Raw genomic sequence first — 14,453 nt, 5'->3', positions numbered from 1 at the left:
GAGTGACCCCAATGCTGGATCCCCAAATTGGATTCTCCTTACTTTCTACAGACTTTATACTAGGAGGCCAGGTGGAAAAGTCGGCAGAAGCTCAGATATCAGATATTCAGAATCTGCGAGACTCAATTCAAGTCTGAAATCAGCTTTAATAACAGTTCAACCTCATTGCCAGTTAAGAAAACCCTGATTTTAGTTTTTCACAACTTGTTTGCAGCAGTTGCTTAAAGTGAGGAGATAAAGTAAAGTAAATTAGAGGAGATAGTAAAAACGCTCATGTGGATGTAGATCTTTTTTTTTGTTTTAAAACAAAACATAGTAGTATGGATGTAGCCTCAATAAAGACACTGTCCAGTTGCATTATGGTCTAATGTGACCATAATGGTATAATGTGCGATAGTGTCTGGGGAGCTTGATCCACACTAGGGACTAAAATCCAGGATATCTCTGCTCTGTGGTTTTCCATGTGGAGCAATGTTTTTTTAATCTCTTTCTTGTGAGTCTCTCTTGTAAAATACTTCAAAGACAATAAAATCCGGTGGAAAATCATCACTGATTTGGGGTAAAACACATCAAGTTCTCCTAAAAGCAGCAAAACACTGTGTTTTTTTTTCCCTCTGACCAGGACCCGGAGTAATGTTAGTTTTGTTCCCCACCATCTGGGTAATCACATTCACCTGGCATGCCAGGTGTAAATCACTCCCAGACTGTATGGTTAGAGCAGAGAGCAGCGTGGCCTCGAGTCCTGGAACAACAGGATGGAGAACCGCTGGGTGCTGCGTTTGTGGCTGCGCTGTGGCGGGGGCTCTAATTGGTTCACGGAGCCCACGGTGTAATGCATGTGGCTGCCCGGAAAACTTTGGATGCAATTTTGACCCCTGCGCTCGCTTTGTTGCTTGTTTCCGGGAGCACCGCCAATTTATATTGCCCCCAAAAAAGTGCACAGAATATCATTACAGTAATGCAACCCAGACAGGGGGGGGGATTCTGAGATGGAAAACTTCACCCACCTCCTCCTCCAAGACACCCCCCACTCGCCTCATCCGAACCGCAACCTACAGCATTGTGGCTTTAATCAGCCTCCATCTTGTTGCACATCCAACAACACTTTCTATCGGGCTTTCCCCCTTCGGGCTCTTCCCTCTCTCTCTCTGTTGATGCTCTTAATGCGGCAGTGGTCTACAAAAGGGGTCTCTGTGCTCTAGACCTGAGGGAACCCTAGTGGCCCTGACTCCAGCACCCCTTGCCCTGAAAACAGAGAGCAGGTCAGCCCATTCACTGATGGCTATCATGAATGGAACATTGTACCTACGAGAGACAAGAGCCTCCTAAATCCTGTAGGGTCACTCCCACTTTGGAGCGGTGAAGATAGAGTGAGGGGTTTGGCGGAGGGGGAGGTTGTTTCAGCGAAATGTTGAATAAAGATAATTTAGAAAATGGGCTACAGCACAGTGCTGCCTCTGTATCCCCCCTCTCCTCCCTCTGCACACTCTAGTCCCCGAGGCTGCTCCACTCGTGCTTGTTTTGATTTTGCTCCCAGAATCTGGATGAGGAGGTGGGGTGAGGGGGTTTGACGGGGGCAGGTTGGAGGATTTTAAGGTGTATGGAAGCGGTTACCAAAGACTGGAGCAAATACAATCTAACTAAACTAGATGGAATCCAGCTAATCTATAGCTGTAGGCCACTTTGTTTGCATTGTATGGGACTATGGACGATTGGAAATGGATTCAAGTTGTTGGGTCGAAAAATCAGGAGAAGCTGTTCAGAAGTATGCTCTGCAGATCCTGCCACCTGTTTACTCAAGTTACATATTTCTAATTGACAGGCCATTGGCCTCTCTCACCACGCAAGGCTGGGGACAAACACACAAGTATGATTCACTGTTATAAAAGAATAGCAGCAGCAATCTTTTATCAGTTTTTCAACTCGTCACTGCACTTCTGTTCCCTTCTAACGTGACTTAAGAGTGCACCTCACATCTATCAGCAACACCAAATTACTCTTTTACAATTTGTTTATGACTTGCAAATAGCCAAAGTAGGTGTGGAACAAGTCCCAAATGGCTTCTGATCATTAGCAAAGTTTGTGAATACACAGAAGGTGAAGTTGAGTCCTCTGATTACAGGAAACTCCTCCTGATACCAGCTCAGTTGGATGAATTGAGGTGTTTCCACAGCTGCCTGTACCTGGCTCCCCACTCGCACTTAAAATTCCTCACTAGGTTTTAGTTCCACTGACCTGATCCACTGGATATTAGAGAGTGAGACATAGCCTCATGCAGAGCTCACTGTGGAGACTTTTTTAAACAATCTTCTCTCTATTTTGGATTTCAGTCAGCAGTCGTAAAATGACGTCAACTAAATATTTACCTCTTCCAAGGAGGTTTGGATTTTCATCTGCGTTTCTTTGTCAGTAGAATTCTGCAAATACTGCTAAACCTATTTCCGTGATGTTTTGTGGAGGACAGGGTCATGACCCCAGGAAGAGACCGTTACATTCTGGTGTGGATCTGGATCAGGGGGCGGATCCAAGATTTTTCTTTTGAACTTTCTATAACAGTGCGTTTTTGCAACATGTTCATTTATTTCTCACTCAACTGAGTGACATCCTGGTTTATGATATACAATTCATGTAAAGAAATGGTACTCGATATGTTGTAAAGGGCAGGTATATCCCGATATACACGATATAACCATAATAATCTACTTTCCATGTACCACTGAAGCATGTACTGAGCTCCTTCATCAAATCATGAGACATATTCATAGTTTCACAACTAAAGACGTATGATCAACAAAAATTAAGATTCTTATTGACACATTCTTGTTCACATTTCTTCCTTTCATGATTTCTCTGAGCTCAAATCAAACCATCACACAACTTTAGCTCATAAACATTTTATTATAAAACGTACCCTCCCACAAGAGAGACACTGCTTTGAGATGGTTACTGCTATGTTTCCACAAGATGAGTTGAAAAATTTGAAACTCTAAATCATGTCAGGCATTGTGGACAAAATCTGAGCTACATTACAATTGTGTGTTTGTTGTGTATTAAATGCATTTTGCTGTAAGTAACAGTGGCCATGCACTGGCTTCGTTTTACTGCATATAATTGTGACGTTTATAAACATTCCTTATAGTCTAGCTTCATAATTTAACATGTATCACTGTTCAAGGTTTAAAACCAAAACCAGAAAAAGATCAGTTTTGTTCCATAGGCAGAGACACAACAGGGCAGCTTTGTTACAGATGTGATGAAAACTAACAAAAAAACACTGTTTACTTTCCCATTTTGCTAAAAAGCTTCACATGGAACAGTAGAAGAAAGATATGAGACTGAAAGGCTGCTGGTTTGAATCCCTGTACTTAGGTTGTGGACCAGGTAACATTAGGCCTGTTCGACACACAGAGCATCTCCACATATGTCATCAACAGTTAAATCTCAAAATAAATGCCTTCGTAGAGATTATGAGGAATTTTTAAACTGTACTCAATAACATTTCAATCCTTCTGACCTTCATTTGTATTTGTGCACAAATAAGCACATTCATTGATTGCACGAGATTCTATCATGACCTCAATAATAATCTTAAATGTGTATAAAATTACTTTTCTTTGTTCACGTAGTTTATGAAAACTCATTGCAACACTGGAAACACACATTCATTTAGACCTGCATTCACACACGAATATGAGCAGAGTGAACAAACTTCACGCATGATGTTTTCACACGTTCACACCAGCAGCCGACAGGTTTCCCTATAGCTTCAGTGTCAGAGCGGTAATAAAGACAGGGGTCTTTTAACGGCGTGGAAGGGGGCAGGCAGCAGAGAGGAGGGTGAGGAGAGGGAGGGTCGCAGGAAAAGTTCCATAAAACAATCTCAAACAGGGGAGGGGGCCCAGACAGAGTGCTACAGAGGCACTTCAGTTAATTTAAGGAGTTGATCCCACACCCTTGCCCGTCCTCAGACCATTCCCCACAAATATTTGAAGTGTGCTTTTGCTGCAACAATGCATGTGGCCCCTGGAATTGAGAGCAGAGCAAACAGAGACTGTAAGGGTCCAATGTTTGCCCAAGGTCTTAATAAAGCCACACACTCCAAGTGGCATTGAAACCAGACCAAACAAACAGGAGCTTTTTTTAAAGACATACAAAAGGGCAATGGCCCCGCAAAAAAAAAGGAAGTCTGGTTTTGGTTCATTTCCTCTCATTATCTCCTGGATGTATGTATTTCATTTTTGACAACAGGCTTTCTTCTACTTAGCAAATGAGCAGTTCACTCAGAGAACTACAAGGCCATCCGTGGCAACACGAGAATCACAAATCAAAAGACCGTATTCCTGAGGGAGATGTGCATCAAGGAGAATTGCTATGTAAATTGTAACATTGTGGAAGGCCTACACAAATCACTACTGTGCTCTCTGTCTCCATGCAACTAAACTGGGATGTCCGGGAGTCTTGCTGTGGGCCAAGTTCCTTATCCAGCAGACCCAGGTTCAGGTTCTGTGTTGGCAACACAATGAATGTGGTAGAACAGTCATTCATAAACCCAACAAGTGTTTGGAGAACCCACCATCTCAGCAAATAATCCGTGCTAGAGGAAGGAACAGGAGCACCATGCAGCTGGATAACCTCTGGGCCGAGGAGTGGTCAGTATACACCTCCTCTCTGTCAGCTTTAGGGTCATAGTCCTCATCCTCGTACATGTCATCCACATCAGGCTGGTCTGAATTAACATTGTGGTCTCCTATGGAGCACAGTTTGCTCATGTTCTCCTTGACCACTTCACAGAAGGGCCGCTCGACCCCATCGCAAACACAGCGGTTGAGCAGCATGCCATTTGGGATGAACAGCATCTGCTGAATGGTGGCTTTACACTTGGAGGAGCACTTCCTGCCGTTGAACAGCTGGCCGCAGTATGACAAGTAGGCCGCGAGGGAGGTGTGGCAGTTGCTGTCCTCCTCGCAGCGCTGCCGGGCCTCCATGCACCCGATCCCGCCGGCGTCGCTCGGGTACCTGCGGGGCAGGCACGGCTCTATGGTTCGCTTGGCGCTCAGACACTCCAGGTCCTTTGCGCAGTCGCAGGTCTCCAGGTCCGGCCCGCTGCGGGTGTGATTGAGCCTGATCAGCGCGTTGATGCAGTGGCTGGGACACTGTCTCCGCGTCCCCCTGATGTTCCCCTCACAAGCCGCTAGGTACTGGCCGTACGCGAGATCACACTCGGGTTCGTCGTGGCACCGCAGCAGCGCCTGCCAGCAGATAAACTGAGCGTCTATGGCCACCAGCACCCATGGGAGAAGTGCCAGGGCGCTGCACCAACATTTCATGCTTGGATGGAGTTCTAGTTCGGAGACGTGCACTTTCTCCAGCAGCACATTAGGGGAAAGGGGCAATTCACACGGTGGATATCGCAGAATAAAGTTCACACAAGTATTCCATGAGTTTCTTTTGTAATCAGTTTGTTAAAAGCGCAAAACACACTCGACCATTTCGAGGTGATCAACAAACTTGTGCATTGGTCGTGTTTCGCGTGCTCCTGGTGGCGTCAGGATCTGACTCAGGGAAACCACCACGCGTGGCTGCAAAAGAGAGAAACAGCTCAGCAGCAGTAGTGACTCCGGGACGCATGTCCTGTCGACAAGAGGGAAGCGTTATCTCCAGTCCGCTCCTGTCCGCTGCAGATACGAGGCAGGACACCGCGACGCGTCACAGCAGCGCTATCCGAAGTTTACGCGCAGTCCGACCATCGCAGTTGTCCACAACTTTGCACACTTGAACTCCTCTCTCCTGCCATTGTTAACGTTCGAGTCCTCGTCCCGTGCAGCTCTGCCACTTTTACAAACATCCATCCGCGCATCCCGATGTTTTCTTGTTGTGGTGTTTTTTTAGGTTTCTATCTGTCGCATTTCGTCCCGCTATGTCCGTCTTTGTCCCCCTCCTTTGCTGGTTACGCTTCACGGTCCGCCGAGCATTTCCCCCCGCACAACTCCCCTCCTTCTGTCGAGAGAAAGAAAAGTTTTCCTTCCCCCTCTCTCTCCCTCCCTCCCCCGTCTCTCTCTCTCTCTCTCTCTCTCTCTCTCTCTCTCTCTCATTTACAATCCTGGCCACCGGATTGGTCGTCATTGAAGAGTCACTCGTGGGACCCATCTCCGGGACTGTGCAGCGGCTGCAGCTTTACGCACAAATCCTCACGAGTGCACGAGAGACGGGACGACATGTTCATCCAGTTGGGCTGGATGAACATGTCTATCATTTGCCTCGCATCGTGCATCTGTGTGGTCCCCCCCCCCCCCCCCCAGCCGTCTCTGTTCTGTTGGAGCAAAACACAAGTAAGAAAAGAAGCGGAGGGGGCTTGCATTCCTCTGCAAGGAGCTCACATCTGCAACTTCACGGCTCCAATTTTCAGCGCAGAAAAACAAATCTGTTTCTTTTTAGCCATAAACTGGGCAAAGACACAGAGAGTGGGGGGGATCACCGCCTCATCGTGGAGGGGTTCTCTCTGCAAGACCCTCGCTAATTGTCACTCTCTGCCCCTCTCTCTCCCTCTGCACCGTTTTTAAAGCCTCGGTTGATGGAGGAGAATGGGAGAGAATAGTATTTTCTGGCCCGTTTCACCCCAATTGTGTCAGATTGTCCATGCAGCGGCCCAGTGTGTCTCTCCAGGCTGGAGATTGTTCACGCACTGCGGCCTATGAATGGAGAGGGGTCTCAGCATCAATATATTTTACAGCCATCCCCTTTCACACAACACTTGAAGACTACCAATAGCTCAGGCTTCCCTTCCATTGAAATGGTAACTAACTTGATTTTTTTCTTTTTGCAAAGTAACCCCCTCCACCCGCCAAACACCAAGGCTGTGCCAGTTTAACTGAACACAACCAGATGTATGCCCAAACCTGGTGTCTATTCATGAATACAATAGGAAACATAGCTAGGTTCTTACTGTGTTTTAAAAGGCAGGGCGTTGATGGAGCTGGCCAAAAGGCTTGGGTGTGTGTGCAGTACATTTACAAAATAAAAGACACATTTGGGTGTATTCAATATTACACCCATCATCTCCACTTACATACATGTAAGCATGTATATTTATTTCGACGGACACCTGACCTTTAATGACCATATAAAACACCTGTGCAAAACCTCCTTTTACCATCTCAAAAACATCTCCAAACTGCGCCCCACTTTAACCCTGTCAGATGCAGAGAAGCTCGTCCACTCATTCATCTCCTCTAGACTGGACTACTCCAATTCACTTTTAGCTGGGATCACTGGCAAGAACATCCAAAATCTGCAATTCATTCAAAACAGCGCTGCCAGGATCCTGATGAGAGTCCGTAAATATGAGCACATAACACCAATTCTCCACTCACTCCACTGGCTCCCTGTCTCAACCCGGATTGATTACAAAGTCCTACTCCTCACCCATAAATGCATAAATGGACATGCACCTCCCTACCTACAAGAACTCATCGCTCCCCAAACCTCCACCCGCACCCATAAGATCTACAAGTAGCTCGCTCCTTCGGGTTCCCAACACCAAGCTCCGCACCATGGGCGACCGGGCCTTTTGCTCAGCAGCGCCCCGCCTGTGGAACGGCCTCCCTGACCACCTGAGGGCAACACAGACCCTAGACTCTTTTAAGACTGGCCTAAAAACCTTTTTATTCAAGAAGGCGTTTTTACTTTGAGTTGAGTTTTTAGGACTTTGATTTTAACTATGTACCTGTGGCACTCTGAGATTCTCGGATGAAGAGTGCCTTACAAATAAAATGTATTATTATTATTATTTCACTTTATGAAGGCTTTGGGCACATGCTATGCATATTGACTATTTGACTTAGTCTGTGTCTGTTCTCACATAATTAAAGTGTTTCCTCCATATGACAATATATATATATATATATTATTTACTTCTTTTACAAATACTTATTAACAACAGCATCCAATCTTTGAGGGCGTCAGTCATATCAGTCAGCTTTCTTGATACATCACTCTGCAGCCCATCTCTTGGATAACTGTCCTGACTGTGTTTTTGTCTCCATCTGGTGTTCAAGCCTCTGCAGATGTAACAACACTGATACATGAGTGAACACAATCTGAGGCTGCTCCTTGTAAAAACCACACAACACAGAGGAAGTACATTATACTAGAAATCTGTTTATTGCATTTAAAACTTCACTGAAATCCTTTCAGAGAGAGAATGACAGCGATAAACAAAGAACGAGGAGAGGCTGTGTGTCTTTGCAGCCATTTCCTGAAAGAAAAACAAATCAACTGCTCAGTATGACAGCACAAACGTACATTTACATATCACTTTTATTAGTAGTAGTATTATTGAGTTTCTGAATTCTTATTTCAAGTTGTACACACTCATAAAAAGCAAACAGCTTGCTTTATGGCTTCTGCTCCACCCACTAATGTTATCTTATCATGAAACATGATAGTTTATCATAAAAGGACTTATTGCAACTTTTCCTCTGCTTCATATTATTGAAATGTCATGAATATACTATTTATGTATCACAGGGCACTAACCACTGTTCTGAAAATGTCGAAATCAGGGTGCCTCGGGTTTCATTCAGCAGTTGTGTGGCATCTACAGAAAGGAAATGGCCAACAAATCTAGAAGAAACAGGCAAGATCTGTTTCCCCCCACATTTCCTTTAAAATAAAATCATAATAACTTTTTTGGCAGTTGAACCATAACGGGAATCAAAGTAGGGGGCAGCTGACATCACCCTCCACACCACTGCTATGTAAACTCAAACACTGGCAAAAATGTATATGAACGTAACACGACACCAACGACACCCCCTCTTTAGTCGCCCACGCCGTCACGCCTCACGGTCGGCAGGGAAAGCAGCTCAGACCGAACACCTCCGGGACTGTGCTGCATGTGTAACACTACCACCAGCACCCTCAGCACACGGGACCAGGTTGTTTTTTTTACAAAGACACCACTCAACATATCACATCGTCTAAACAGCACAAAGTCCACCAACACGACAACGGAAGCCACCGAGGACACACGGGGTCGGTGAGATGGAGGACAGGGTCAAAGGTCACACGAGGCGTTCTACAACACTACGAGACCCAGCGAGTCGATGAGAGAGCAGTGGATGATGATCCGCTGTTGACATTATAGGCAAACAGGAGATACATTTACATCTTTTACAACATAAATGTTTGTATGTGGATTTATACACATAAACACACACTTCGGTTACACAATTTGACATATTTACGCCATTTCCTTTGGCATACAACTTCTAAAGCGTTTACATTTCTCTCATCTGAGCAGCCATCGTTTCTTTTCTTTTTTTAACTGGATGCAGCACAAAACTGATTTACTCTATTGTGTAGTCAATATGGCTGCCAGGTTAAATTCAGGAACGCAGTTATAATACACATTTTGGTGTATTTAATTACAGCAGCAAACATACAACATCATATGTGCCTGACTATATATTGTTTGCTTTTAATTCAACTTAAAAAAAAAATGAAATCCCCTAGAGGAGCAAACAATAAGGCCTGTTTCTGTAAAAAGTAGCTTACAGATCTTGAAGCTATGAAGACGCCAACCTTGTACGGACGTCAGAGGCACACCGAAGAACGGAAAAGGCTTTAAACGCTTGTAAAATGATATGCTCAGCAAAATATTGAAAGTAAGATTAACGCAGCCCACAGGGAGCTTTAGTCTGGGCACCAGGGCGCCGACATTAGTAAGCTACTTACAACAAAGATCTGCCTGAATTGTTGCTCTGAAATGAATATTGCCTGTTTTAAGATTTTGTGCTTTTGTACGTGGAATATAAACAACCCCACAAATGGCTCTTTAGTTTTACTCACCCTGAAATGAATCACCAAATTTCCTACATCCAACTAAACACACATGTATGACTTCCTGACACAAGCCAGAGTCAGTCTTGTGGGTGATTTTACTGATGAGCGCCGTCTCCCTCTTGTTGTTAATGCATCAGGGAAATCGGCCGCTGTGCTGTGTGTTCGGAAGCAACAAAACCCTGACAAATACCTGAGCGCTCTGCTGCAGGAAGGTATCGTGTTATCACCGGTCACGTGAGGTACAGACACCGAGGGAGGTTTGGGAACGAAAGGATTTGATACACAAGATAAAGTTTTCTCAGAGGAGGAGTTGTTCTAAATGCAGAAATAGTCTCATGTGATAAATCAATAGGAGGAGCCCAAGAACCACAGTCTTTGAGAGTGCAAGTTAGCTGATTCGATCAAAATATGTGAATGACATTCATTTGACTTATTGGAGATTTGAGGGTCAACAAGAAAAATTCCCTAGATGACACTGTAGCTAGAACTACTCTCTTTCCAGTTTGTAATATGAGCCGAAGATTTCAAAATATCAGCTTTTCCTTTCTTTTCCGCGGGGGCGTCTGTCCAACTTTGCACAGCTAGAAAAACTGTTATTATGTGGCTATGCCAACTGACATTCCACTGAAGCAACAAGAATATTTCTATCTCTAGAGCAGCTCTGCCTCTGAAAAATATTTGTACAAGTCAAACTCTAATCTTCTGGGAGGTTTGCAGGATCACATGAGGCTGCAGTTCTCCGTCTGCTTTTTCAGGTCCTCCAGCGTGGCCTGGGCTTTGTCTTTCAGCTGGTCCATGTCCACGTTCTGGATGTTGGACAGCTGGCCCAGCACGGACTGCTTGTGCGTTTCCTCCTGGTTGTCTTCAGCGATCATCTTGGCCAGCTCCGTGGGCAGCTCCACGTCATCCCCCGCCTGCTGGATCTGGGTCTCATCCAACTCGTTCTGAGGTGGTCCACAAGTTCGTAGACACACAGAAGACATATGTATACATGCATGTCAATACTAAAACAAAGAAACTAAAAGTCCTCCATAGTTAACGAGGTGCACTACAAGAATAACCTTTATACATGCAGTTATTCTGTTTATTTTTGTTTTTTTTCTTGGTGAATTAACATTTCTTTACAATAGAAGAGCTGAATTAGTTTACCTTTGGTAACCGGTACTTTTCCCGGAAATGAGTTCTAACTGTAGCTCGCTCAGCTTTCTTCTGGGCAAAGTTTGCTTCTCGTTCCTGTCTGCAAGAAAGGAGAAAACAATTCATTTAGATCATCTCAGTTTCCAATCAACCGTATGACTTGCATCACCCTGCACCTACGCTAACGTTTGATGTAACGGTCCTAACTCCGAGCACCACACATGACCAAAATCAGTTTCCCTCATTGCATTGCTCATGTGCACTGGCATCTCTTTTTTAAGGGCATCATAAGGCCTTGGTCGGGACCCTGGAGGCCCTTGACGCAGAGCATTGACATGTGTTCTCATCCTGACTCATCTCCAGCAGAAGGTGGAGCAGCAGTGATGCCATGGGGTCAAAAAGCAGAGAGAGATGTTCTGCTCATGTTCAGGAGCCCCAGGTGCAGCACTCTGTCAGTCCAACACTCCTCTGAGGGATTTCAAGCCTTTTGGGATGTTGACTGCCGGAGGTGACCAACTAACTGCTGACTCACTGCCGCTTATATAGCTGCCCCATTCCACTCAAATCCTGGACTCAACTCCCTTTGTGCAGAGCTAATATTAAACGTCACTGTGTTTTTCATCCTTTAATCCTGGAAATCCTCAAAATAGCGGAGGAAGTATCTTTGCAACATGGGCAGTGTGAGCTAAACTATCCAAGAAGTGAGTTAACCCGTAAGTCTGATTTTTGAAATTTGTGTTCTGTAATTTGTCTCATAAAAGTCACTTGTGTGAAGACACCAGCCTATAGTATGTGATGCCTCCAGCAGAGGGCAGGCTGCCGGAAGTAATCTCTCCAATCAACATCACTAGAATATTTATTGCCTCAGTGTGGTTCGTAACTGTTCCTCATGAATTGTTAAATTTGCTGAAATCAGAGTCAACAACATGACATAACGATGTTTAAACTTGCTTCAATGGCCCAAGGCCAAACATGTGGTATGATGTCAAAAGGCCACAGCTTTAATCTCACATACCCTGGATGCTGATCTTCAAGGCAGAACTACAGAGGCAGCTCGAGGATACACTGTACGTCAGCAAGGATCAGATCAGCAGCTGGGAACACAAGCCTGGTCTGAAGTGCTTGTACCCAATGTGTCAGGGCAAGGTCAAATTATGTGAGGATGCAGTATTCATGGTGCCGTCCGTGTGAGCGTGAGCTCACTTTGTATTAACATGAGCGGGCCGAGCACCAAAGAACGTCACACAGCCCCCGTACAGCGCTCACTGATGCAGCCAATGAGCTGAGCTCTGTGTCTTCCCCTCTCAAGGGCATCAGATGACCTGGGTTGTCACTGTTGCCCGAGTGCTGAGGGTGATAAAATGTATTTTCTACATGTGACATGCCAGTGTGAGCAGTACACCACCCCCCACAACTCAAGCCCCCAAACCTTATTCTGCTTTAATCTGAGCAGTATGGTCGTCTCGGTGATCTATGCTCATGTTTAGCACCTCTGACTAATAATTCACTTCCACCGAAGGTCACATTACGACAGCAGAGCGTTAAGCATCTTGCCAAGCCTCCTGTGGAGCTCAGTGGGCCGAGCTCAGCCAGTGTTAATGCTGCTGGAGTTAGGACTTCACTTCCCACTCATTCTTAAGTGCACATGGTGCAGGGAGATTGGCTTTAGCCACCTAGTGAATGTGGCTTGTCATGTAAAGAGCTTTGAGCGATCAATAAGACTAAGAAAGGGGGATTATAAATACACGCCCATTTACCATTTAATAAATCTAGGTTGGGTTTATTAGCTCATGGACATATATCGACTAAATTGGTTCCTATCTCATGAAATCATATCAAACATTTACTCGTTAAACACAAACATGTTGCGGCTTAAGATACAATTCAGATCTTCGAAATTTAAATAGCTTTTGTTGACTTCAATCGTAACATAAGCAAAACAAGGCCTATTGCAACCTGGGTAATCATCAACACAAAATTAAGCTGTAAAATACTAAACTGAAACCTACGGTGGCCCCAAGGGTCCAAACATGACATTTCAGAAAATACATTTCTGAAAACACATTTTACACTAGACAATATGAAAAGAGGGATGGAACGATTAGACACTATAATCTGAATCTACTGTTTTTTTCTTCAAAACTGGGAGATTCTGTTTTTCACATCATTTATCAGTGCTATCTTAGGATGGAGAACATCTGATATGGGATGTGGAGTCCTGCTGTAAGGGAAGCGTCACACTAATCAATAGTGAGTTATGTCTGCTGGGTGAAGTCTTTACCAAATGACCTTGTTGTTGTGTTAAATTAACCTCCAGTTTAGGCTCAGGGGATAAACACCATAACAAATACATAAAATCTAAAATTATGTTGAAATAGTCCACTTCTGTACGTCGTACACAGAGGAAAGAGTTAAATGACCTCAAGAATAAAGAATAAAGAATTGAAAGGCTCACAGCTGTGAATATATGAATGAAATTTAGATATAATAGAGGCAATGCCAATCTATTTTTAGCCATTTGTTCATATAATAGCCTATAAATTGATTGAATCACCTCAAAAGACACTTCTGAGCGAAAGATGAAAGTCAGTTAAGAAAGTCAAGCCAATAATATTGATATCAGTTCGTGATTTTTTTTTTGCCATCCTTCTGTATCCAAATAATTTTCACACAAAATCTGCTTGATAATTTAGATGCATGCACAGCAATGGGGACGTATTTGTCCCCAGGCTCCAATCCCTATGGACATTTCCATGGAAGAATGATTCCAGGAATCCCAAATTAAAAACGACTCTCCATAATTTACCGGAGCAAAGAGGAAGCGAGCTCCCTGGGCGAGAGGAGCAGCTGTGTGTGGAGCGCCCGCGTTATTGCATTGATGCGTAAAGAGAAGCGCACGGCGCACTGGGAGCGCTCAGCTATTTACCCACGAAAACACACAGTTTAAATATGATGCCGAGCTTCCACCGCTTCATACACACACACACACACACACACTCTAGATGTCCATTACAACTTCACAATCACAAGCTTCAATCATCGCCTTACTTTTCCTCCTCTAACTGTTGCTGATATTGTTCAAATTCCTCCTGGGTCATCCCCTGCGCGGCGGCATCTGTCTTCTCAGCCTCGGGTTTCTCCTCCGTCAGTCCGCCCGTCAGGTTCTTCAGCTGCCCCCCCACCATGTGTTTCACCATGAAAGACATGGCTGCGCCTCGGTGACTGCTCTCTGTGAGCGGCTAAGAAGAAGTTGAGGGCTTGGTGCGCTCTTGGCGAGAGCGGTGACGCTTAAACGAATCGTCTGGACGTGTCGCACAGAGGGAGCATATAACTTTTAACGAGCTCGTTGAGAGCAGTGACACCGCGAGGAGGAAGAAAAACAAAAGAGGAGATAATTCCTATGGCGCGACGGGAGGTGAGCGTTTCAGCACCACTGGACCCCGGACAGCTCCGCGCCGTGAAGGATGGAGAGC

General features: G+C 44.9%; 2 protein-coding genes across 2 annotated transcripts; both read right to left on the bottom strand.

Annotated features, from left to right (window-relative positions):
* Nucleotides 1-2,878: 2,878 nt before the first annotated feature.
* Nucleotides 2,879-6,033, bottom strand: si:ch1073-459b3.2 (growth arrest-specific protein 1). The gene has a single exon (XM_053419928.1). It carries the CDS (start codon nucleotides 5,325-5,327, stop codon nucleotides 4,578-4,580), a length of 750 nt encoding a protein of 249 aa, XP_053275903.1. The 5' UTR covers nucleotides 5,328-6,033; the 3' UTR covers nucleotides 2,879-4,577.
* Nucleotides 6,034-10,562: 4,529 nt separating this feature from the next.
* On the bottom strand, nucleotides 10,563-14,186 carry cplx3b (complexin 3b). Its single transcript, XM_053424240.1, has 3 exons — nucleotides 14,029-14,186; nucleotides 10,993-11,080; nucleotides 10,563-10,787 (listed from the first exon to the last, which is right to left on the bottom strand). Exons 1-3 carry the CDS (start codon nucleotides 14,184-14,186, stop codon nucleotides 10,563-10,565), a joined length of 471 nt encoding a protein of 156 aa, XP_053280215.1.
* Nucleotides 14,187-14,453: the final 267 nt, after the last annotated feature.

The sequence above is a fragment of the Pleuronectes platessa genome, chromosome 1, assembly GCF_947347685.1.
Source record: "Pleuronectes platessa chromosome 1, fPlePla1.1, whole genome shotgun sequence".
NCBI lineage: Eukaryota > Metazoa > Chordata > Actinopteri > Pleuronectiformes > Pleuronectidae > Pleuronectes > Pleuronectes platessa.
Note: the sequence above shows the minus strand (reverse complement) of the source record. Positions and strands in the feature narration are given on the sequence as shown.